The sequence below is a fragment of the Meleagris gallopavo genome, chromosome 11 (assembly GCF_905368555.1).
Source record: "Meleagris gallopavo chromosome 11, MGAL_WU_HG_1.1, whole genome shotgun sequence".
Classification (NCBI taxonomy): domain Eukaryota; kingdom Metazoa; phylum Chordata; class Aves; order Galliformes; family Phasianidae; genus Meleagris; species Meleagris gallopavo.
This window is the reverse complement of record NC_139414.1, coordinates 9,817,952-9,840,732: the sequence shown is the minus strand read 5'-3', so window position 1 is coordinate 9,840,732 and position 22,781 is coordinate 9,817,952. Positions and strand designations below refer to the sequence as shown.

Below are 22,781 nucleotides of genomic sequence, written 5' to 3'. Positions count from 1 at the left end.
AAATAGATTTTTTAAAAGTTTAAAAAGCATATGTTGAAATTTCAGAATATATGGAGTTAATTACTAAGTGTTCAAAATTAGAAATTGTTACAAAAGAATTTTCAATAAATGAGTATCAGTGTTTACTCTCCCAGTCAGTTCTCTGTTATAATTTAAGTAATCTTCAGTTGTAGAAAGTATGTAGAATGGAGTCATATAGTAGCAATATATCATTTCAATAGCCTAACATTGTTAAGTCTGAATACAGCTCACACTTCTAGAGTGTGGATGTCCAACAGAACACATCTTGCCATTTTATTACCTATAATTTGAATTTAACTGTCTTAACTACTCTCACTGTAAAGGTAAAATGTGCTCAACAAACTCAGCTACATACTGATGGCTGTGCAGTGGTGGGTAAGCAATTGGTGAAGCTGTTTGTTCTGGGTACTTTTTATACAATGGGAAACAAACCATTAAAATCCCTATGTTGAGTTAATTTTATTTTAAGAAATCAATTCCATCATCTTGGTGAAGTTCTGTTTGTTGTAATCAAACTTAATGTTCTATTTTGTGTTCAGTTATCAGAGAAGAAAAGGAATAATTATTCATGAGACATCAGTAGTTGTGTATGCTCAGTTACTCACTGGTAATAGATATCAACTAAACCAAAATGGGCAAGTTTATTTGGAGAAGCAGTGGTCAAAACAAGCTCTTCCTTTTGTTTACCAAACTGTTGTCAAGGTAAATATACAACTTCAGTATCTTCTTGCACATAGTTCTTTACTCCATTGAGGTGGGGGAGGAGCATGCACACTTCTTATGCAAAAGAATGAACAAAAATAAGCATCTTCAATTAATATCGTTTGGTATGTAAGAAGTAATAATGTACTTAGGAAAGTATTTTGTCACAAAATTTGGGGCCTTATTGCAAAGCAGAGATCTGTCTGAAAAAATGACTTTTATAGCTAATGACATCTTGCAGGAAATACTGTAGTGATGTGCTACAAGGTACACAGTTGATTGTGTAACCAGCATTTGTAATACAGCACTTACATCTTTGCCTTTGAATTACTTCAGATTTTAGAATAAAGAGTTTTAGAATAAGCATCTGTTTGTATGAACTTCTTAATGATTCTACTGGAACTGAATGATACATTTAATATTATCAATTTTCTCTTTTCATGTAGGATATCAAAGCCTTTGACTCACGCTTTTCGAACATCAAAACTTTGGATGATTTATTTCCGCCTGGCAGTACAGCCTTCATGCTGGGATCTCCATACTATGGCTGCATGGGAGAAGTTAGTTCCGTGTTTGTTGCTTTTTTTCCCTAGATTTCCTTACTTGAAAGCTTAAAATGATTTAAGATGTTGTGTGGCAGTACTGGTTATTTTGGTAGCTGAAATTTTAAATGGAATATTCCCCAATGGTTAGTCAAAATAGAGGGTGGTTCTGCTATTTCCTGTCCCTGACATTATGGGTGTAAAGTAGTGTAGCTTGAATGGGGGATTATTTTCATTTGTGATGAATGATTTTCAATACATGCAGGTCCTGTTAATGATTGTTTGCTATCCTGGATTCTTTTGCTTTAATGCTGTTTGATTACCTCTGGGACAAAGTACTGCATAGGTCAGGAAAAGATGGTGAATCCTAGGGCATCTCTGTGCATGCTTCAGCAAAACTATCAATAAGGTAGACCTCTGGGCCAGAGTCCCAAAACTGCTGTTTTTAAGTTACACTTCTGCTGTGTTGCATTTCTCTGCAAGGTTCAAGATTCACGTGATGTGATGCCAGAAGGTAGAATTCGTGTAGTTTTCAGTATTCCATGTGAACCTCAGCTTGATCGTCTAATACAGAATCAGCATGTAAGTCCTTGTCTTGTAGTAAAGACTTAAACACCATTTAAAATAAATTTTACAATCGTTAACATCTTCAAAAAAAATGCTTCCTTCTTATTCATTTGCCCTTTACATGAAAATCCTTATCCTTAAATATTTTTTTGTTTGTTTTAAAGAAATACTCTGTGAAGTACAATCCTGCGTACATTTTGGCCAGCCGTCTTGGAGTAAGTGGATATCTAGTCTCCAGATTTACAGGGAGTATCTTTATTGGAAGAGGATCGAAGAAGAAGTAAGTTCATACACAAACCTGTTTACGTATTTTGCCTGTAAGGTAGCTTGTAAATTCTAACACTGTTTTACAGTTCTCTGCTATGTTTTTCATGCTGTTTTTATTCTCAAAGTATAGAACTGATTTGTGATGTGAAACTTTCAAGTATATTGGCCGTAAATTAAATTCACATGCAGTGGGTTTTCCTCTTGTCATAAACATAGAATAATAAAATGGCTTGGGTGGGAAGGGACCTAAAAGATCATCTAGTATAGGGATGCTATCTATTAGATCTCGCTGCCTAGAACTCCTACTAATCTGGCCATGAACACCTTTAGGAATGGAACATGGGCAGCTTCTCTGGATGACCTTTTCCAGTGCCTCACCAACCTTCTAGTAAAGAATTTCTTTCTGAAGTTTAATCTAAATCTACTGTTTTTTAGCTTAAAATCATCACCATCTGCCTGTCACTGCACTCCAAGATAAAGAGTCCTTCTCCAACTTTTGAGGGCACTCTGTGGCTGCTGTAAGGTCTCCCTGGGGACCTTACAATGTTAACATCTTGTTAATTTATATTTATTTTAATTGGAATGTTAAAGAAAGATACAAATTGACTTTCCTGGTTAGCTATTTGCTTAACTGAAGCTGGGGTTTGAACTGGCAAATACTTTAGTTCAGTTGTGGCTAAGATTTATTCTGGCTTGGTTACAGGCTTCTGACTGCTGGTTAATAATTGAGTAATATTAAGCTCTTTTTTTACAGAAAAAGCAGTGTTTAAAAATGAGAACAGACTGAGGTTGGGCCATCTTCTGTCCCTCTTTGAAATTAGTGCACCAAATGTATTGACACAGCAGTACCACAACTTCATCAATTTCCATAAACACATAATGGATCTGAAAAACTGGAGAGCTGTTATGGGAACAGCACTGGGGAAGCAGAATTGGCTGAAACTCTTCTGCCCTGATAAAATTCTTTTTTATTGCTTGCATGCAGCTCAGAGGTGCAAAAGAACACTCATCAGCATGTTTGTACAGTGAGATGTGCCAATCAGTTGTTAAAAAAATGAGCTTAGTTTGTATCACTATCTAAATGCTTGTTTGATCATCACACAAAAAAAGGATCCCAGAGCATAGGGAAGCTGCTTACATATAGAAAGTGTGGAATTCATCTAAGTACCTGAAAAAAGTAGGTTTTGAATATCTCTCTTCTGGGCGATAGAAGCCAGAAATCTGCATTAATCAAATAGAGCTTCTTTGTCTTTGTGTTTTTTGAGGAATCTTCTCTCAAGGAGGTGATAATCTTGGTATGTGAAAAGCTCCTGGCTTTTTATTGTTGCGTTCACAGATAAAGGCATTATTCAGAGTTTATGATTCCAGGTATTTTTACAATGTTTTCTCTGTTTCAGGCAAAACTGAAGGACATTGTGGGGTTTTTTTATTTGATTTTTAACATTTAGTGTAAAATCTAACTAGATCATTAGACTGAGGTATTTTTTCCTAGTTGAGCACCTATCTAGGTAGAACTTAAGTCTCCTAGAAGTCCTTTTTTACAGTCATTCTGTGAAAGGTGCCACCAGGTTGCTATATTCAAAACCTTATCAAGCAACTGGAAAAGTGAGTTTTGATTTGATACAAATCCTTCCATGTAGGATAAACAACACACATTCTCTTTGCTGCACTGAGAATGGAAAGCTGAAGTGGGATCTAATTTCATTGTACTTATCATTTCTGCTAGTATAAAGGAAAAATAATTGTACTTCGTTACATTTAAAAATCGTGCTAATTAAGACAAAAGCTGTTTAAAATATGTAATGGAAGAAATCACTATAGTTCTCTGAACTGTGGTTTCCAGGGACAGCTGAACATGGTATATGAGCATCTTCTTATGGTAAAATATGTAGGTTTGTTCCCCTGATTGTTCAGGGGCATCCTTCTACATCATGATAAATGATCAATCTATTGAGCAAATGATAAAATATTCCTTTACTTTAAGGAGCACAGCTAAAGTCCTGTCATATTTACAGTTGTAAACTGTAAAAGTAAATGCTGCAATGAATATGGCTTTTCTGTGATTTAAGATAGAGTGTGTGTGTGTGTGTGTGTGTGTGTGCGTGCCTATGCACACGTTATTGCAAGCTAATTAACTTCTTCTTCTTTCCAGTCCTCATGGAGATCACAAAGCAAATGTGGGGCTAAACCTTAAGTTCAATAAGAAAAATGAAGAAGTTCCTGGCTATACTAAGAAAGTTGGAAGTGAATGGATGTATTCTTCTGCAGTTGAACAGCTACTTGCAGAGTATTTAGAAAGGTAGATGCTGGATGTGAACTTGATCTAAACTATCCAACTGCATGACAGTCATATGATTTTTTTTTTTTTGTCCTCTGGGCATAGGTCTTCTAAGAACTGAAGAGTTTGCCTTTTGTGGTTGCTTGATGAAATTCTCTGCTTCCCAATATTCTCCTTACAGTAGTCTCTCCTTCTAGGGAGAAGCGTAGTTGAGGATAGAAGAATTTTGTCAGCAGCTTGTATTTGGCAAGTTGACAGAAAGTCAAAAAGTAATTTGTCTGGAATCCAGAAGTTTCAAATCCCATCCAAGTTTATTTTCATTAAGTTTTTTGGTTTGTCTGCCAACATGAAACTAAATCTCTCCTCATTTTGTTCAATATTTAGGGTCCCCGAATTGTTCAGTTATATAGCCAAGAATAGCCAGGAAGATATATTCTATGAAGATGACATTTGGCCTGGTGAGGATGAGAATGGGTAAGCCATCTCCTCTTTTTTCTGGAATAAGCGTTAAGGCTGGCAGTACTGAAATTCATGGTGGCAGCTAAGTAACTGAAACAGTGCTATTGCTTGAGCAGCATGATTGTCAGTGATTGGTCTGAAAAAATGATCAAAATGTTGTGCTTTTCAGTTGTGGACTCCAAGTATTTGTCAGACTGCTATGCCAAGAGTAATAATAAATGAGACACGTAGCTTTCTGTGGCTGCTTCAAAATGTTTGCTTTTATTGCTAACTTCAGTATAAGTAGTTCACAAAGTAATGACACTTTTTTTTTCATTTTTGGAAAATAAGCAGTAATTATTTTAAGTGCTTAAGGTCATATTTTTATTCTAAATCTGGGTGCCAATTTTAGTATTTATTCAGTCAGCATCATGGAAGACGGGGATCCACCTTCATTCCAGATGCAGTATAGTAACATTGAAAAAAAAAACAAAAAAAAAACAGCCTTTATTGTTAGGTAGTGAGACATTCATGGACTTTTCAATCCTTAGAATTTCAACTTTGTGCTCCATTTACATTCAGAGGCATGCCTTGAATTTCTTTTTTTACTATTCTGTGAGAACTTAGTGCAGAATCTTTAATCACAGCTGGACACAGTTAGTTGTTCAGATGCAAACATAATTTATTAAATACTCTTTTATAACTTCCTGGGTTTGTTGTTGTTGTTTGTTTTTTGTTGGGGCAAAACTTAAGACTGTAAGTTTGAAACAGTACTGCACCGTTCAGTTAGGCTTGGTGTTTTTAATGTCTCTTGTTAAGTCATAGAGTACTTTTAGATCATTTATGGATGTATACAAGCATTGTGCCTATATCAAAATACTTCAGTATTAAAATCAAGGATCCTCATAAAATGCCTTGTGTGTGTGCGTGTGTGTGTGTGTGCATATATATATATATATACTTATATACTTAAGTATATATATATATATATATATATATATATATATATATATACTTGAGAGATTTAAATTCATTTCCTCTTTTATTTAGAGCTGAGAAAGTTCAAGAAATTGTTGCCTGGTTGAAGGCACATCCTGTCTCTGCTTTATCTCGCTCATCTTGTGACTTGCAAATTTTGGATGCAGCTATTGTTGAGAAAATTGAAGAAGAAATAGAAAAATGCAAGGTATGCAGCTCAATGCCACTGTCAGCAGTGATGAACCAAAAACTGATTGCTCGTTATTTTCCAAGGTCTTGAATTAGAATAAGCAACTGGAAGATTACTTGTCATTCCAAAAAAAAGCATATAAAACGTAATGTAAGATACAAATTTGCATTGTGAATTGACACAGAAATTCAGAAGAGCTCATTCTTGATCTTCCTGATTAACTCACTGTTTTTGAGGTGATTCTGCAGCATTAGGCTGTACTCTGAACTCTGCTTTTTGGTGATTTCAGAAAGGAACAGGCATCAGTATATATTATGGTCAACTGAAGTGCTGTTTCCAAGTACACTAATAGCTCTTTTTCCCTTGCTTTTCTCTTTTGTGAAAACTCGTTTAGTGAGGAAAATTAGAAAGCTATTTTCTCAGGACCACAGATCAAAAAAGGTGCCAAAGGAGTTACTAAAGCCAAAGGTAAAGGCAAAGATAGATGAAAAAAAACAGGCTGATTTCTTTGAAATTATTTGTGGGGACACAAATTAGTGTGAGTTCTGGCATTAGACGATGCACGCTCTTCAAAAATATTCAGTTATATTTTAAAAATGAAGTTTAACCAACTTAATTGTACAGGTCTCACAAAACCGCCTTCTTCACAAAGAACTCTACATTGTTTATTCACGTTTTGTTTTACCTTTCCTTTAGCAAAGAAAGAGCAACAAGAAGGTGCGAGTAACTGTGAAACCCCATTTGCTATATAGAGTAAGTGACATGAAACATTTTTGTTTGAAATGAATGTTGTTGGGATCATTGTTACTTTAACTTAGCTTTTCAATTCTCAGAAAGCAGAATTTTAGAACACTATTTGTGGACAATGAATTTTCTTATGCCTCCTAGAAAATCAGCTTTGAAGTGGCAGTCTCTCTCTAAAAGGAGAGAATTTTCTGCTAACTACAAACTCATTCATGTACATATACTCATTCATAACTTTCAGTTCTTCTCTTTCTTCTGACTTTCAGACATTCATTTCTCATGGGCTGTATAAAGAAATGCACTTTTCATTTGTCTCTTCTTCCCTGTTTTCCTTTTTGTTCTGTTCTTGTTATATGATCAGCTGCTCATCTTCCCTGCTATTTCTCAGATACTCACCTATGTTACTCATACAGGGATGATACACTTGGTGGTTTTAGATTGTCTAAACTGGTCCCCTGATTTGTCTTAAATCATGCACAGTGCTGCTGTTCCTCAAGCAGTGAGTTGCAGTAAATAATTTTTAAAATTGCATTGTGTCTGGATGGAAAGGATTCTATTTTTTTTGTTTGTGTGTTTTCGGAGTTTGTTTTATAGTGTGTTTCAGGTAGTGTTATAAATGTGTTTTGATTGTAATCCTTTTTTTTTATTCTTTTCAGCCTTTAGAACAGCAGAATGGAGTTGTTCCAGATAGAGATGCAGAGTATAGGCTGTTTGACCGTGTTGTCAATGTGAGAGAGAACTTCTCTGTACCGGTTGGTCTTCGAGGTACCATTATAGGAATTAAAGGAGGTAATATTTTCTTCTTAACTGTAGCATTAAAGTTTTATAATAATTAAGGTAGGGATGTGAAACTAAGCTTCATAGAAGGGTTGTTTTTTTTTTTGTATAATAGTGGTAAACACCTATATTTCTCACCTATGAAACATATGCAACTTGAAGCCACTATTTACTGTTCTTCCTTCTTAAAGTGAAGAAAGCATTGAGATCAGTGAGAAAGAACACGGGCTGCAAAAAGAACTAATTGAAATTTAAAAAAAAGGAGTAAAAACAATAGGAGCATTTCATTGAATGTACAATTTTATCACATGATTTTTGTCTCTCTTTTTTTTTTTAATTTGGATTTTACTTTATGATATTTGAATTCTGTTAAGTGACATGGATTTACAACTTCTTTGATGAGAGGACTGTCTGTTTCAGGTAAACAAAAAGATTTACCTGGGCAGATGGGATGTAAAAGTTTGAGATCTAGTAATAGAAATTGTTAACATGGTATTAATCTATCATTATGGAAGAAATAATCACTGGAGGTAATGCTGAAGATGTCCATTTCTCATTGCCTGAATGTAAAGAATGCCTTGCATCCTTTTTTCTGGTGGTTTCTGGCGTCTGTGATACACTGCTGTAGATCACCTGCAGTATCAACCAATCATGCAGGTTGATAAGTTGTTATGCGCAGTGTATTTCTGATAAAAGTATATCTTAACAGGGCAGCCATATTTGACTTTCTCTGGGGAAGCATTTCTGAATTGTTGTTGATAAAATTCCTAATTTAAAGAACAAGGATTTATTTTAGCTAAATGACTTATATTTTCATTATTTACTGCGTAACTGATGATTTCGTAGTTTAGATTAAACAGCTACTTGTCACAGACATAGTATGACATTTTATTTCATTTTCTGTAGCCAGTAGAGAAACAGACGTGCTCTTTGAAGTTTTATTTGATGAAGAATTCCTTGGAGGCCTAACTATAAGGTTTGTGCAGAGGATTTCATAGCCATTTCCATAGCCGTTTCATTGTTGGCCTCTGGTTTCAGTAGTCCAGTGGTTTTAGATGCCTTTTTTTTTTGTGAGTTGTTTTTTTATTTGAGCTTTATTTCTTAATTATAATTGTGGTAGGAATTTTTTTTTCTCTCTGAGTAGGAATAATTTTTATGAAGGGAAATGCTTTTAAGTTGGATTTTGTTGTTTTTCCAGAGTTCAAAGCTACTAACTTTTAGAAGACAGATATGAATGCGCTAGATTGAAATGTCTTTTTTAAACAAATATATATAGAACAGGTTATTATCAGTGTGTGTTTAATGTGTAGTTAAAAAAAACAGACTTGGTAATCATCTGCTTCTCTGAAAAAGGGACTCTGAACAATTAAAAATTGGTACTTGGCACTAAATTACTTGCCTTTTAAAAGCTTCAACTGTTCTTCACGTGGAGGCATATTGATGTTTTTAGTTTAGAGTGCAATAACTCTTCTGTGTTTAAGTAATTTACTGAGTAAATTACTTAAATCAGTAAATAAGTGCAGTAATTTACTCAGTAGTATTCATTTTACTGTTTTGTTTTGGTTATTTTTGCATTTAGACAAGTTAATTTCTTAAGACAAATTAGAACAAAATCTTGCCTATTCCCTGCATTTAGCATGCATAACGCAATCCTATTCCTTTCAAGAACGTGTCCTGTAGAACAAATTAACTTTACTATCAAGAATTATATAAAACTGACTAAATGATTCTTGACTTCAGATTATTGTTCTGCCACTGGCTTTAGCTTTCACCTCAGGAAAAGAATTATTTTCTGGTTCATATATATACATTTTTTTACAAAATACTTACTACAGAATTATGATATATTTCTCACTTTTAAAATTTGAGGTTAGCACTGAAAGATGCAGTATAAAACCAGTATTTGAAAGCCAGAGGCCAAAGAGGAACACAACAGATGGGTTTGATGTTGCATGTAAAAGTACTAGATTTTAATATGATTTTCAACCTCTGATGCTCAAACTTGAGTCATCTTTTTGTATAGAGGCAAGAGCATTGTCAAATCAGATGTATTTAAATGTCAGTATTTAAATGACATCAAATAAATATTGTTTGCTCTGCTTAAGGTGCTCACCTGCCAGAGGTTATCGTCTGCCATCAAGTGCCTTAATTAACCTGTCTCATGGTGTTCGGTCAGAAATGGGAAATCAAAAACTGACGGCCATAGTTAAACCTCAGCCAGCTGTGAATAACTACAATTCATATGCATCTGATCTAACATCTGTATGCTCACAAAAAGTGCATCTGGGAGGCCTCAACCATTCCCCTCGCTCCCTTTTTGTTCCTACTCAAGTAAGACTTTACTTTCATTTATATGTGGTACATATATGATATACATAGTTTTTGCATGGAAGCTAACTTGGCTGTTATCCTTATTGGTAGTGAAAAGTATTAGTTTTATGTCAGTGTATTATAAGTAGAATAGCTCTTACCTTGGATAAATTAATTTATTCAGTAATTAAAGAGACCAGACATTTCTTTCTGACAATTTTCTGCTTTATCTGAATAGCTTTGACTGGATTTCCAAAAAGCAAATATTCAGATCAGAGCATTGATGCTGCAGCTGGTTTTAGCAAATAGCTTGGTTTGGCAGAGATGCAGTTATTTCCTTAATGCTCTGTTCCTTAATGTTTGCTATAGGCCAAACTTGTACCCCTGCTCAGAAAGACAAGATGTGATTTTTTTTTTTTTAATTTTGTATTTTGGTTATGATTACTTCAGAAATGAAGTAAAGCAGGAAAAATGACAGATGAATTCGGGTTCTCATCAGTTTAATTAATCTTTCATTTTTAATAAGTGACTTTAAAAAATGTAAGCATAACTGGTAACTAAATGTTGATAGATGTGTTGGAGAAGAATTGCATTGTATTTTCTAAATCTATAGAAGAGTACTATTCAAAAGAAAATTTAGAGTGATGACACACTTCAGCTTTTTCTCTTGATTTAGCAGCTGAATGGAAGACAGCATTACAATCTCAGGGCTGAAAATCAGGGGACCTCCAACTCACCCCACAAAGGATCCTTTCTGAATAGCAATCAGAAAAATAAAGTGAGTGTCCTCATTCATTTAATATTTTGGCTACTGTTTACAGCACCCGTCCTTTTTCATTGTATGCAAACACCTGATATAAGAAACCAAGGTGTTTTAGTCCACGTGCAGACTGGGGCAGAACTTGTCTCAGTTCTTGCATAAATGAAAAAATCCTGTATTACCTCATTCAGATTCTTGATTTTCAAAACAGTTATTGTTTGTGTATGTAGGCTTTCGTTTTGTGGTGGTATACCTGTAAAGTTATGAAGCAGTTAAGCATGGTAAGGCCTTAAAAGTAAATCATTATTTATAAAATGAAAGCATATTTTCAATATGAGAGCATGCTTTCAAAAGCATTTTAAATTATCATCTGAATTCAATTATAGTCAGTAATCTTTTCTATGTTGGTAACTTATGAAAATTGTAAGTGAGCAAGGAAAAGCAATCTCCAACACCAGGCTCATTACAACTGAACAGTGATTCTTTGGAAAATATATTGCATAAATACATTGTAGCCCATCACACATTAAATACCCACAAATTCTTCTAATGTAGGTATGAGAAGTTCTGTTTTCTGAGCACTGTTAAACTGGGCATTTCTGGAATGTAGTTGCATATGACTAGCTGCTCAGAAGTTGAGTTTATTGGGTAATTGTTTCTTACTTTGTCAGGCACAGAATAAGCAAGATGATGAATTTTGCAATATATGGCAATCATTGCAAGGTTCTGGGAAGTCTCACCATGTTCAGCAAAACATACATGAGAAGGTAAGTGTATACACTTCTAAACTAATCTCTGGATTCAAAATATGAAGGTTCTTAATTCCCTACATTATTTCATTACATCAGAAGGACTTACCAGGTAGTGTTGCAAATAAGTTCTGTCAGTCAAAATACTGTTGCACAGGATATGTGGAGAGCAGGAAAGAGGCAATGAAAATGTTATGTAAATGATAGATACTAGCTTCCTTGTTAAGGTTTGATGTTGGAAATTCTAGGGTGCAGTTCTACCTCAGGAAATCAAGCTGGGATCTGGCAGTCAGTTCTATAAGCCAGGCTTCAATGATGGCAGCTTTAGAAGTCAGCAAAGAAAACAGGAGCCATATAAAAAATGTAAGTACTATAATTAAAAACTTCATTTGAGAGGACTTAGTTACTTTATCTGTTTTTCACTGAAATGGCTATTGAGTGTCTTTGCAGTTACTGACAGGAAGTAAAAGTGCATTATAGTTATACAAGCACTATTTGGTACATGTTATTGTCAGATACTGTCGCTGGTGTGTGTATATAGCTAATCCACATTTAATCCCAAACCCTTCAAACCAAGTTATTCATCATTCTGTTGAGTTTCCTCTTAAGTGACTCTGAAAAACAAAAAGCAAACAGAGAAACAGCCAAACAAAAAAAACTTGGGCTTTGAAAATACAATTACATGAAGTAATCATGTTTGTAGAACATAATAATTGTCACCACATGCTTTGTTTTCATGTATTTTACCCTATAAGAAAACCATACACCAAATAACCGTAAAAGTATGGATTGGAGACGTATGATGCAACCATTCAAATTAAAGCAACTCTCTGTACTAGTATAGTGTTGTTAGGTTTTGGTTTGGTTGTTTGGATTCTTTGTTACATTTTGTAATGTTCTTAAAAACTGTTTTTTATTCTTATTCTCTATTTGTAGTTAAGGAAGATTCCAGATTTACAAGGGGTGAAAGTCAACTCCATAATAAAATATCAAACAAACAGGTAATTTATTCTATGCTGAGTAAATGTTTTCATGTCTTTTCACTATACTCTGATCAGAGTAATCATTTTAAGGACATATTAACATATTAGAGCATTAGGAACATGATGATGATAACAAATGATTTTCCTATTCATCTCAGGGGGTAAAAGCTATATTGTAACAGGAGAACACATTTTACTGAAAAAGAATATTAGCTTGTAGAAGCTAATACAGATGCATTTTTTTTATTAAATCGCATTATAATAAATAATGTAATGTTAGTATTCAATAATAAATACTGCAGTATTATTTCAGAATTTTGCAGGTATGAATAAGCACAATGTCAAACTTCTGAAGAGAAATGAAAGTGTGCCTGTAATTCAGAAGGCTGCAAGTGATAATCCCTGTACAGGTGGAAAGGTAGGATGTTATATTGATTTTCGTGTGCTTCTTCAATAATATCAGTTTCTCCCTAGTTTTGTTCCCATTATTTCTTCTCACTTGTGCACAAATTGCTGTTTGTAACAGGTACAAGACAAACTCCAATAACCTTGATCGTTCTTTCAATCATCCCTTCATAGATTGCTTGCACTTTATGTGCAAAACTTGATACGATCTCTGGATGTCTGTTCCCAGTCTAACAAGTCATACTGTGATCTGCCCAAACTCAGAGGGGAAAAAAAAAAAGTCCTGAATGAGCATAAAATTAATGTCAAACTGATACATCTTTCCTCTTGCATCTACTGGTAATACATGAAGTTGATATTCTCTTTTTTTTTTTTAATTTCTCTTTAGAAGGACAGTGAACTTGAAAGCCTTCTAGCTTCTTTGAAAATTTCCAAAGAAAATGAAGTGCAGACTTCTTCCAAGGAAGCAAGAGCTACAAATGAAGAACATCTATCACCACAATCATTTGCCATGGTCTGTGTACTGCAGGAAGCATTATGTGGCACATTAGCTCCTGCTGTCTTATCATCAATGCTTTTATTATGAGAAACTCCAGGAAACCTCATTCAGCCTTCTTGAACATATTGATGAGCTTCTAATCAGCCACTCTTAAAGAAAATTAATGAACACATTTGTAAAGATGCTGTTATCTGTGCTTTGTTAAAAATGCAACTGATAGAAAAACAAAAAGGCAGATTTGGTGTAATATTGATTGTAGTATTGAATTTGTAGTACTTGATTGTAATATCCAGAATGAAGTAAGAAGGTTGAATGCTATCATGTCCCTGAAAAGTTTGTTTTATTTTTACAGAAAGGAACACAGATGCTGAAGGAAATTTTGAAGATAGATGGCTCTGACCTGGAAACAAGGAATGAAGTGAAATCCCAGGTTAATGATGTTCCTGCTTCCCCTGGTAGACAGGATTGCCATGGAGCTGCACTGCAGTATAGACAAACAAAAAAAATGGGTATGTTTAGACATCAGTGTAATAGAGAGAGAGCTTCAGTATGCTTCAGTATGTGTTTTAAAAATGAAATAATTAAATATCCATATTTTTCTATTCTACTGTTTTATTCAGCATTAATATGCTAATATATACTTTATACACACTCTCCCATTTTGTTCATCAGATGTAAAAATACCAGAAAAAAACAAATATGACTCATGTAATGCTAATAACAAAGTTACTCTTCTCTCACTGCAGGAAATATTTGTGATACAGCTTTTTTTTTTTTTTTTTTAATCAGCTGCTTATATGAACAATCCTCATAGCACTGGAGGCCCTCAGAGTACACCAGCATTGGAACCTGGAGGTCACCCCTTTGTTGGTCAACAATCCACATTGTCTACTCCTGTTTCTGAACTTTCTCGTATTTGTTCTCTTGTTGGAATGTCACAACCTGATTTCTCTTTTGTGAAAACACCACAGGTAAAACTCGTTTTCTGCAAAAGTTCAAGGTCTCAGCTTGGTTTCCATTGCCCTTTATTAAACATCTGGACTGAGTACTGAAATCTATCTAAAAATAAAACTTAGCTCCTTTTGTTCCCATTTTTTTCAAAGCAAACAATAAAGCCCCTGTTTCCATCTCACTGTTTGTCTGCAGTACAAATGCCCTGAAAAATCTTGTTTCGTTTTTCTAGACTATGACCGTTTGTCATATCAAATTATCCAATGGATTGTTGGTTCATGGACCACAGTGTCATTCTGAAGCTGAAGCAAAGGAGAAAGCTGCACTTTTTGCTTTACAGCGTTTGGTGAGGACAGCAAAGAATCTTCTAAAATGTTTGTCTCTGTAGCATTGGTCTGCTTGTAATCCATCATTTGCTTATTTTTTCAAAGAGCTCTGTAGGAGTTAACTTGCCTTTTCCTCCACCGATGTTTCCAAATTACCAGCCACTAGGAGTTCCTGTGCCACCTGGATCTATTCCTCCAATCTTTCCACAACCCCCTGGTAAGCATTTGACCAGTACACATTTCAGATATTGTCATGATTGCCTGTAGTTGTAATAGTTCTTTGTATGAGAACAAGTGCCTTTCAGAAAGCCCTGTTTTTGGTCATCTTGTAATGTAGTCTTACATTTGAACTGCTTTGAAAACAGTGCATGAACCTCTTCTCATCAATATGCAAATCATTTCAGAGAATCATGCATCTCCTGACTCTTGTTTCTTCTTTCTTTTCCTTTATAATGTAATTATGTTAGTAGGTGTTTTTTTTCCTTCAAAAAAAAAAAAAAAAAAAATAGTCCAAAGCTGATACTCACAGTTCAAAATTCAGAAGATATTCCTTTGTTTTTTGTTTTTTTTTTTAATTATGTGGGTTTAGTGGTTTTCAGGCTTGGCTTTCCAGGTGTTAGTAATTTTACTTGTTCAGAACAAACTTTCACTGAAGTGCCGCATCACAATCCTGTTGTATACTGCAAAACATTATCCTGGTAAATAACAAGTGTTACAAATCCTGGTGGCATTTCTGTCTTCACTATTTTGTACCAGAGTAAATTGTATTTTGTATCATCCTCACTGCTTGTAATTAGTCAGCACAACTGCAGTATCCTAGTAACCCACACAGCAACTGCTACATCTTTCATCCACTGAGGGTAGAATCATAAAATATCCGGAGTTGGAAGAAACCCAAAAGACTAATTGAGCCCAACTCCTGACTTAGCACAGGACCATCTAAAAATTAAACCTTATGCTTTAGAGCACTGTCTAAATGCTTCTTGAACTACTTCAGGCTCAGTGCTTCTGGCCTCTTCCCTGGAGAGTGTGTTTCAGTGCCTAGCAACCCTCTAGGAGAAGAACATTTTCCTAATAGCCATTCTTAACTTCCCCTGACTAGTATAGTTCACTTGGCTAAAGATGTGAAAATCTGTGCAAATTTATGTGTACTCTGAAATACAGATGTAGCAGCTTAGTGCTGTCACCTAGTTGTACTCTAAAAGCAGAACTGTTCAGTAGTTGTTTTATTGTTTTTGTTGTTGAAAAATCAATAGCTACCTATTTTCAAGCAAGTATGAAGAAAATAAGGCATTACTGGAGAGAGAACATGTAGAGAAATGTCACTAGGATGCTTTGGGTTTGGGGGAATTGATATGATCTTTATGAGAAAAGAAAGCTAAAAGATATTCATTTTCACAGCTAATATAATACCTCCATCATCTCACATGTTCGGTCCAGTGTCCTGGGGAACTCCAGTGCCTATTCATGGCAAACACTATTATCCTGGTTCCTATCCAGGAAATGTGTCCCTTGCAGGAACTATACCTGTTGGTTCTCACAACCAGTTTATACCTCTACAGGTAAGTTTGGCAGATTGGTCTTAATATTCTACTTTTGTAAAACTATACCTATGTGATGAATACGACACCTCTACTGTGAAGAACTGATTAGTGTTAGAAAATTATGTTTAATATTTGTGTGCATGTTTTCTAATAGTGGAATATTTGCAATTTTTTTAAAAGAATGCATTCTTTTAAATAATATTTATTTAATTTAAAGGTAACTAAAAAAAGGGCTGCTAGCAAGAAAAACTTTGAGTTCAAGGAGTTTCAGAGTTCCCCTCAAGCTGCACCACTAAAGAATGAACAGCCAGTGTCTTCTGACCACATTCAGCAAGATAGTTCTTCAGCTCCTTTAAAATCTCCTCAAGCTGCTCAGTCTTCTGTTTCATTTCAAGACAATGTGGCTACTCCAAGCGTTCCTCGTAACAAATCAACACCAAATACTTCCAGCAAGCGAAAGCCAAGAAAGCTGGCTGTCAATTTTGGCACACCAAAATCTGCAGAATAAATATGGTAGCTAGGTGTATTTTATTTTTAACTCTTCCCCCAATGTTAAATCATTTAAAAAAATCAGAAAGCTCTACTGAAAAGACCAGCCACTTTAAGTATAATATAGAATGAAATACATTTTATTCGCTGTGAATTTCAGATTATGGAGATTGAAAATGACATTAAAACTTAGTTATTTTAACCTAAATTAGCAGGAAATGCTGAGTTAAGGTTACCATGCCATTCATTGTGCCTAGGTTTCTGAACAGTGGCTTACTGACTGTACTGGGTGAGCAGCAATAACAGTGGCAACCTTAATTCAGAATTGCTGTGCTTTTTGAGTGGGATATGGAGCAGTAATAAGTTGGGCATCAAATATTGCTTAGCATGACATTTTGTGTTCTAGCTTGTTTTTAAATAGTGTAACAAGATAAAAAGGAAAAAAATATTTAAATGCAGTTTTTATATTGGCTTTCCAAGTCCTTTTGAGATGAATCAGTATACCTAAAACTTAGCTACAGTTAAACTGCCAAATTTTCTTCAATTAGTAGATTCTGTGCCAGAGGGAAACAACTTTATAACTTTCAAAAATAGGTATTGCTATATCTCTGATGGATCAGAGTGGCAAGATGTGCTTGCTGATGCAGATTTCTTTCTAAGAGATCAATTTATAGGATGTACTGAATAAAAATATATTTACAAAGTAGAGACTTCTTTGGTAAAGTTTTTGTTTTTATTTGTTTGCTTCAAAGCTAGAAGCATTAAATTTATTTGTTTTCTGGTAATAAATGGATATCTACTACAGTTTGCATAGTCCCCTAAAATGCCAGTGATATCCTGAAATTTTCTACGTTATAAAATCAAGTTTAAAGATGTCTATCTGTGTAGTATGGCTGTCAAAATTATGCTTACTGAGTCCACTTTTCCCTCCAGTAGTGTGTGCCCTGAAACCTCTACGGTATGTTATTTTTATGGCTAGGTGACTTTCAGTATTTATTTTTGGGTTTGTGATAGAAGTTCTGTGTAGCAAAGTTGTCGTTACGTTATCATAAACTATTACTGCTAGTTCCATAACTATATTTATGCAAAGTTGACTTCTATTTTTGGAGGGAGCTATGTTGTAGGAAGTAATTACATCATACTTAGTTCATGTACAAAAAGAGAAGGCTCAAAGGTATGTACCTGTTCATTTTTCGACCGTGTGCTCTGATTTTACTCATATTAATGATAACTCTTCAGTTTAAGAATTTGAAGCCTCAGTTGGTACTATTCATTGGCATTGATTAAATTTCATTTTTCTTCTTTATTCTAGTTATTCAAGGAAAAAATATTTTTCCTCTGAAAATTGAAAGCTGAGAAATAAATTACACTTCAGTGATTTATTTTGTTGTCTCCCAAGCAGTTTTCATGTTGGATCTGCAAGTCTGTAGACTTGCTTTTCAACTCTATTAGAATCAAGTTAAATCCTATAAAAAGGCTACTAGAGGTAAAAAGGTTTTATTTAGTATCACAAACCTTGTAGAATAGTCTATATCCAGTCTTAAAAATGTTGATTGTTGTTTTCTTTATATTCGCTTAGTTTCAAAAAATGATAAAGCCATGTTCCATGAAGGGAAAATGACACAAGTTGGTGATTTATTGTCATTTGCAATATGATACTCGCAGGATGTTTTCATGGCAATACTTCAAAAGCGTTTATATGAAATTCTGTGAGACAAAGGTATCAATCCCCCATGTCCTATATGAATTACCCGATCATCAGAGAAGGTCTTTTTAGAAACTCCTATGGTAGAGATTAAGCTGCCTTAGATTCTTGCATCACCTGATCTCCCAGATTGTAGTCTCCTTTAAACACAGGTGTCATCATGAAAGACTTAAACAGATGTGATTGACAAAGATTTTGTCATTTCAGTTGAAATTCTGAATTTCCATAAAATTACCCAATTTTTATATAGCTGGATAGCCAATTTATGCAGAGTAAAACATATATATTAAGGATGCTATACTGCTAACACCAGTAAACACAGCAATTTTTATTATTAATCACTTCTCGTTTCTAGACTTCGTCCCTCTCTTCTGAAAACATTGCTATATTTAATCTATGTAGCTGGTTAAACACTTAATTCTGTAGCTGCTGCATATCATATTAGACTTTGGGTTTTAGTATATATATTTATATTCTGTGAAACTGCCTGATGCCCAGTTAATTACAGTTTTACATGTCCCGGTACATGTGACATCTACATTGACCTATGCCATCTCCCTGTGGCTTCAGTTTCATATTTTAATGAAGTGATTGTTTAATTCATACAGGTATAAATTTAAACATTTGTTTTTCTCATAGATATAAAGTATTTTGTAAGCACTGGAATTTTTCATTAGATCTTATACAGAGCAGTATTTTACTAAAAATCCAAAAGGGAAGACTTTTATGTGCGCATTTTTGTAGTTTCTGATTTTTTTAAAATAACTTTTCATTGTTTTTCTGCCAAGTGAAATGTTTTAAATTTGCATATGAATGGATACAGAATGTATTTTTTGTGCTGTTTAGTGTTAGTGTGCATTTGCAGATTTTTAGCATGTACTTGCACCAAGGACTGTGCAAAGATATTTTAAAATATGAATATATGATACACTGAAGGAAAACCATTAATAAGAGTCAAATGCTATATAAACTTTAATGCAATAGAATAATTTTATAAATTGTGTCTGTGTCTGTTTGGATTAAATATTGAAACCAAAAAAACATATTTTCACTGTTTTATTTTCAAATACTATGTGGGAATTTCTGTATGCTTCAAATGGGAATTTTAAGATATAAATTCAATCTCATGAAGACCAAGTTTGTTATTCCCAGAAATGGCAAATGTGCATCTCCTCAGAGCTATTTCTTGATGGCTTTCAACTGCTGTTCACTTAAAGATTGGAATCTTGTTTAAATGTCTGTTGGTCGGTTTGAAATCAAAAGCATTTAACTAAATGGCGATCTTCTGAAATTTCTTTGGCATCTGTCACTTGTTAGATTAAAAAAAAAAAATCTAATGCTCTGCAGCAAGTTCAGTCCTAGTTATTCTTGTCAAGGTGCAAAAATAGCTGTCAGCTGAAGAACAGGAAGAGCCATGGATACCTGGAAATACTTGATAACTGAACACTGCCTTTTTCTGAACCTGAAAGAAAATATTATGCTGATATTTCTCTAGAGTAGAGTAAGTTTAGGTACCTTATTTGTAACAAGGCTTCTAAATGAAGCATATTGGCAAACTGCACCAAAATAAGGTAATGTGATTATATTTGTCAAGAAAGAAATTGTGAAGTATGTTTCATAATTAGATTTCCTCATCCATAATAATAGCAGGTTTTTGAAACTGCCAAATTAACATCATTAGATATCATTTTAGAGGGTAAATACATCTCTGACTTTGTATAGAATGTATATAAAATATGCTGAATGTAATTTTTTTCTCTAAGAGTATGTTCAAACTTCACTTGTTCCCTTGTAATGCATAATGAACACTGTAGTCTGTAGCCATGCTTATTAATTTTTAGTACCTTTGATTGTGACATACAAATTTTGTTAGGATCTGTCTTTTGCAGAAATCTGGTATTTTCCTTTTTACAGGTTATTATGTGAATTAGCATGATTAAAATGACTGGTATAGAGATTGGAGCATACTCTTAACATTACCAACTATTTAACTTAATGTAACTGTAAACGCAATGTGACTGTATTCTGTGCAGAACTGCAGTCAAGTCTTGGTACATTCAGGTCACATTATTCAACCTGAAGATGCCAGGATATGGTCTGCATTTCTCAGCCTGTCCTGCAAATTAATCAGCGGATTGTAGGTACTTCAGATGCCCTATATGGCATTTTCTGCCCTGTTCTGTCTCAATACTCAGCACTTAAGAGAATGAACTTAAGTAAAGGGATAACTTTAAAACATATTGGTTTGTGCATAATAAATCTTGCATAGCCATTCCCATTCAAAAATTAAGTTACTCTTGTTCAATTTAGTTTAGTTCATTTGAATGACTGCACAAATGATCCCTAAGAGTGAAGAAACTCAAATCTAGGACTGGTTACTTTCAGTAAGGTGTCTCTTCCCTCCCCTGTTTTGAGAAGTGATCTGCATAGATGTTCCATAATCGTCCTTCCTTACTATGGAGAGAGTTATGTTCTCTTTCTGTCTCTGGAAAAGAGACATGGTGACATCATGGGCACAGATGCAGGTTGAGTAAACATTTTGGCCCAAAGAATCCAAATTTAGGTGCATGAAGACGTTTAATATTGAGACTGTAACCGCTACATATTTGGAGGAATCAGATATCATGAGGTAAGTAGCTGTTGATTATTAACAAAAGAAGCCATCATTTCAACAGAGGTTCCTTATTACTGCTGATTTTTACATACTTCTCTGTGATTAAAAACTGGCCTGTTTTATCTCTGCCGTGAAGGAGAATACAAATCAAAATGAACATAGGTAGTCCACAGGTCAAGTGTTAACAGTTAACCTATCATTTTAGAGGACAGAGAAAGCATTTTCCATTAAAGCTAATTATTTTTTTTTCCAATAAAATTTGGTCAGTGATCATTAATGCATCAGCATTGCTTTATGAAAGTTGATAATGATCCTTAATCCTCTATTTTTTGCATCAGGAAGACTGAGGCTGGCAATCCAAAGCCAGTATGTAATTTCCGTGCCAATAACTGGCAATAAAAATCATAGTCAGAAACCTTGTTGGGATCATAGGGTGAAGCAAGAACAATTGTATGCCTCCAGCATACCCATTCTCTTGTCCTTAAGCTTCACTGATAGTCATTTCACTTTTTTCTTTTTTTTTTTTTTTTTTTTTTTTTTTTTTTTAAGTCTTTCCTTTGAATTTCCAAACTTTGAAATCAGTGTTCTTTCAAAGAGCTGTTCAGCCCTGGACTTTCCATGTTCATTACTCATAGATACATAAATAGAAACAGTGCATACACACAACATAATTTCCTTTGTTTTGACAGACATTGTCTTGCATATACACATAGCACGTGCCCAAACATGGACATCACTTGCATAAGTTTAAAAGCATGGGCAAACAATGGAATGTTATCAAGTATACCACTTCTCATTTCACTTGCTTTGTTAAATAAATTATTTTAAGACATGAGTGACTTAAAACTTTGTCCTATGATCCGCCTTAGTCTCTGTCAAAGGTTACTTCTTTTGGATAGCTTGTGGAAAGGAAGGACTGCTTGTGTCCCAGGCACTTCAATGCAAACCTTTATGTATGTGGGCAGTTGTGATATGTAGTTCTGTAGTGAAAATACTGGTTGTACCAGCCTCATGTGACTTGTTCCCACTTGATTGTGCCAAATTGTGGACAGACTCTTTGTATTGCTGCATTATGAATCAAGTAATTCACCTGATTGAAACTTTGCCTCATGTTATTTTTCAGCTCGATCAGCTCGCTGAGGAACCACAGGAACAGCTGTGTTGGTACAACAGATGAAAGTGGGAGGGCAGGATTATTTAGCAAGAGTGAACCTGCTCAAGAAATATCCAATCACTGCCTACCACTCACTCATGAAGCTAAAATGCTAGATTAGCTGATGTGGTGATATTGTCTCTTGATTTCAAGAAGAGTGGTAAATTCTGGCAGGTGGACAGGAGGAACTACCAAGAACCATCGTATGGTAAATCGTCGAAGTAAAATTTGCTAAAAGTTCATCTCTTCCGCTTTGGGTCATCTGTTAATTTTCCAGGAGAAGCTTGCAGGATCATCTATGTGAGATAAACAACCAATAGCAAAATAGGGAAATTCTTAAAAGCAAACTGACTGAAGACACTGAGGTAAATACGTAACATTAAAACTTCTTAAAATGCTAGAGCTAAAGAAATGGATACAGAGTTTGATGAGACAAAATACAGGTAAGGAAAGGAATGGAACTTAAAGGGAAAAAAAAAAACAAAACATGAGTTACAGGCTTTGGGTCTTGCTCTCCTTGGTTCTGGTTGCTGAAGTTCTGTTAGTGATGCCAGCACCAAGTTTAATTCATACTTGAAGCCTGGGTGTTTTTCTAGTAATTCCTGCTGGATCTGCAGCATTCCCAGCTCTCATGACCTACTGTGACTTGGATAACTGAAAACCCTTGTTGCTGACAGAACCATGCTAAGCGTGATGACTTCTCTTATATATACTCAAATTCCTCATGATGCGGGTGTTGTCAGTGTTGCCAGAGATTATTTTGTTATCCCTGATGTTCTGCTGTTTGGA

General features: G+C 34.7%; 1 protein-coding gene across 3 annotated transcripts in view; it reads left to right on the top strand.

Annotated features, from left to right (window-relative positions):
- XRN1 (5'-3' exoribonuclease 1) overlaps positions 1 to 19,223 on the top strand; it is a 34,993-nt gene extending 15,770 nt beyond the window's left edge. The window contains exons 21-43 of one of the 3 annotated variants that reach the window (XM_085233281.1): positions 561 to 723; positions 1,170 to 1,283; positions 1,749 to 1,847; positions 1,997 to 2,112; positions 4,252 to 4,398; positions 4,762 to 4,851; positions 5,866 to 6,001; positions 6,680 to 6,736; positions 7,384 to 7,516; positions 8,411 to 8,480; positions 9,610 to 9,835; positions 10,494 to 10,592; positions 11,246 to 11,341; positions 11,572 to 11,686; positions 12,260 to 12,324; positions 12,620 to 12,724; positions 13,100 to 13,225; positions 13,563 to 13,719; positions 14,000 to 14,181; positions 14,394 to 14,507; positions 14,593 to 14,704; positions 15,889 to 16,049; positions 16,249 to 19,223. In XM_085233281.1, coding sequence (XP_085089407.1) covers positions 561 to 723; positions 1,170 to 1,283; positions 1,749 to 1,847; positions 1,997 to 2,112; positions 4,252 to 4,398; positions 4,762 to 4,851; positions 5,866 to 6,001; positions 6,680 to 6,736; positions 7,384 to 7,516; positions 8,411 to 8,480; positions 9,610 to 9,835; positions 10,494 to 10,592; positions 11,246 to 11,341; positions 11,572 to 11,686; positions 12,260 to 12,324; positions 12,620 to 12,724; positions 13,100 to 13,225; positions 13,563 to 13,719; positions 14,000 to 14,181; positions 14,394 to 14,507; positions 14,593 to 14,704; positions 15,889 to 16,049; positions 16,249 to 16,539 — 2,974 coding nt within the window. In that variant the 3' untranslated portion in view covers positions 16,540 to 19,223. Of the gene's footprint in view, positions 1 to 560; positions 724 to 1,169; positions 1,284 to 1,748; positions 1,848 to 1,996; positions 2,113 to 4,251; positions 4,399 to 4,761; positions 4,852 to 5,865; positions 6,002 to 6,679; positions 6,737 to 7,383; positions 7,517 to 8,410; positions 8,481 to 9,609; positions 9,836 to 10,490; positions 10,593 to 11,245; positions 11,342 to 11,571; positions 11,687 to 12,259; positions 12,325 to 12,619; positions 12,725 to 13,099; positions 13,226 to 13,562; positions 13,720 to 13,999; positions 14,182 to 14,393; positions 14,508 to 14,592; positions 14,705 to 15,888; positions 16,050 to 16,248 lie in introns of all 3 variants that reach the window. The other 2 variants (XM_085233280.1, XM_085233279.1) reach the window with 2 other exon arrangements.
- Positions 19,224 to 22,781: the final 3,558 nt, after the last annotated feature.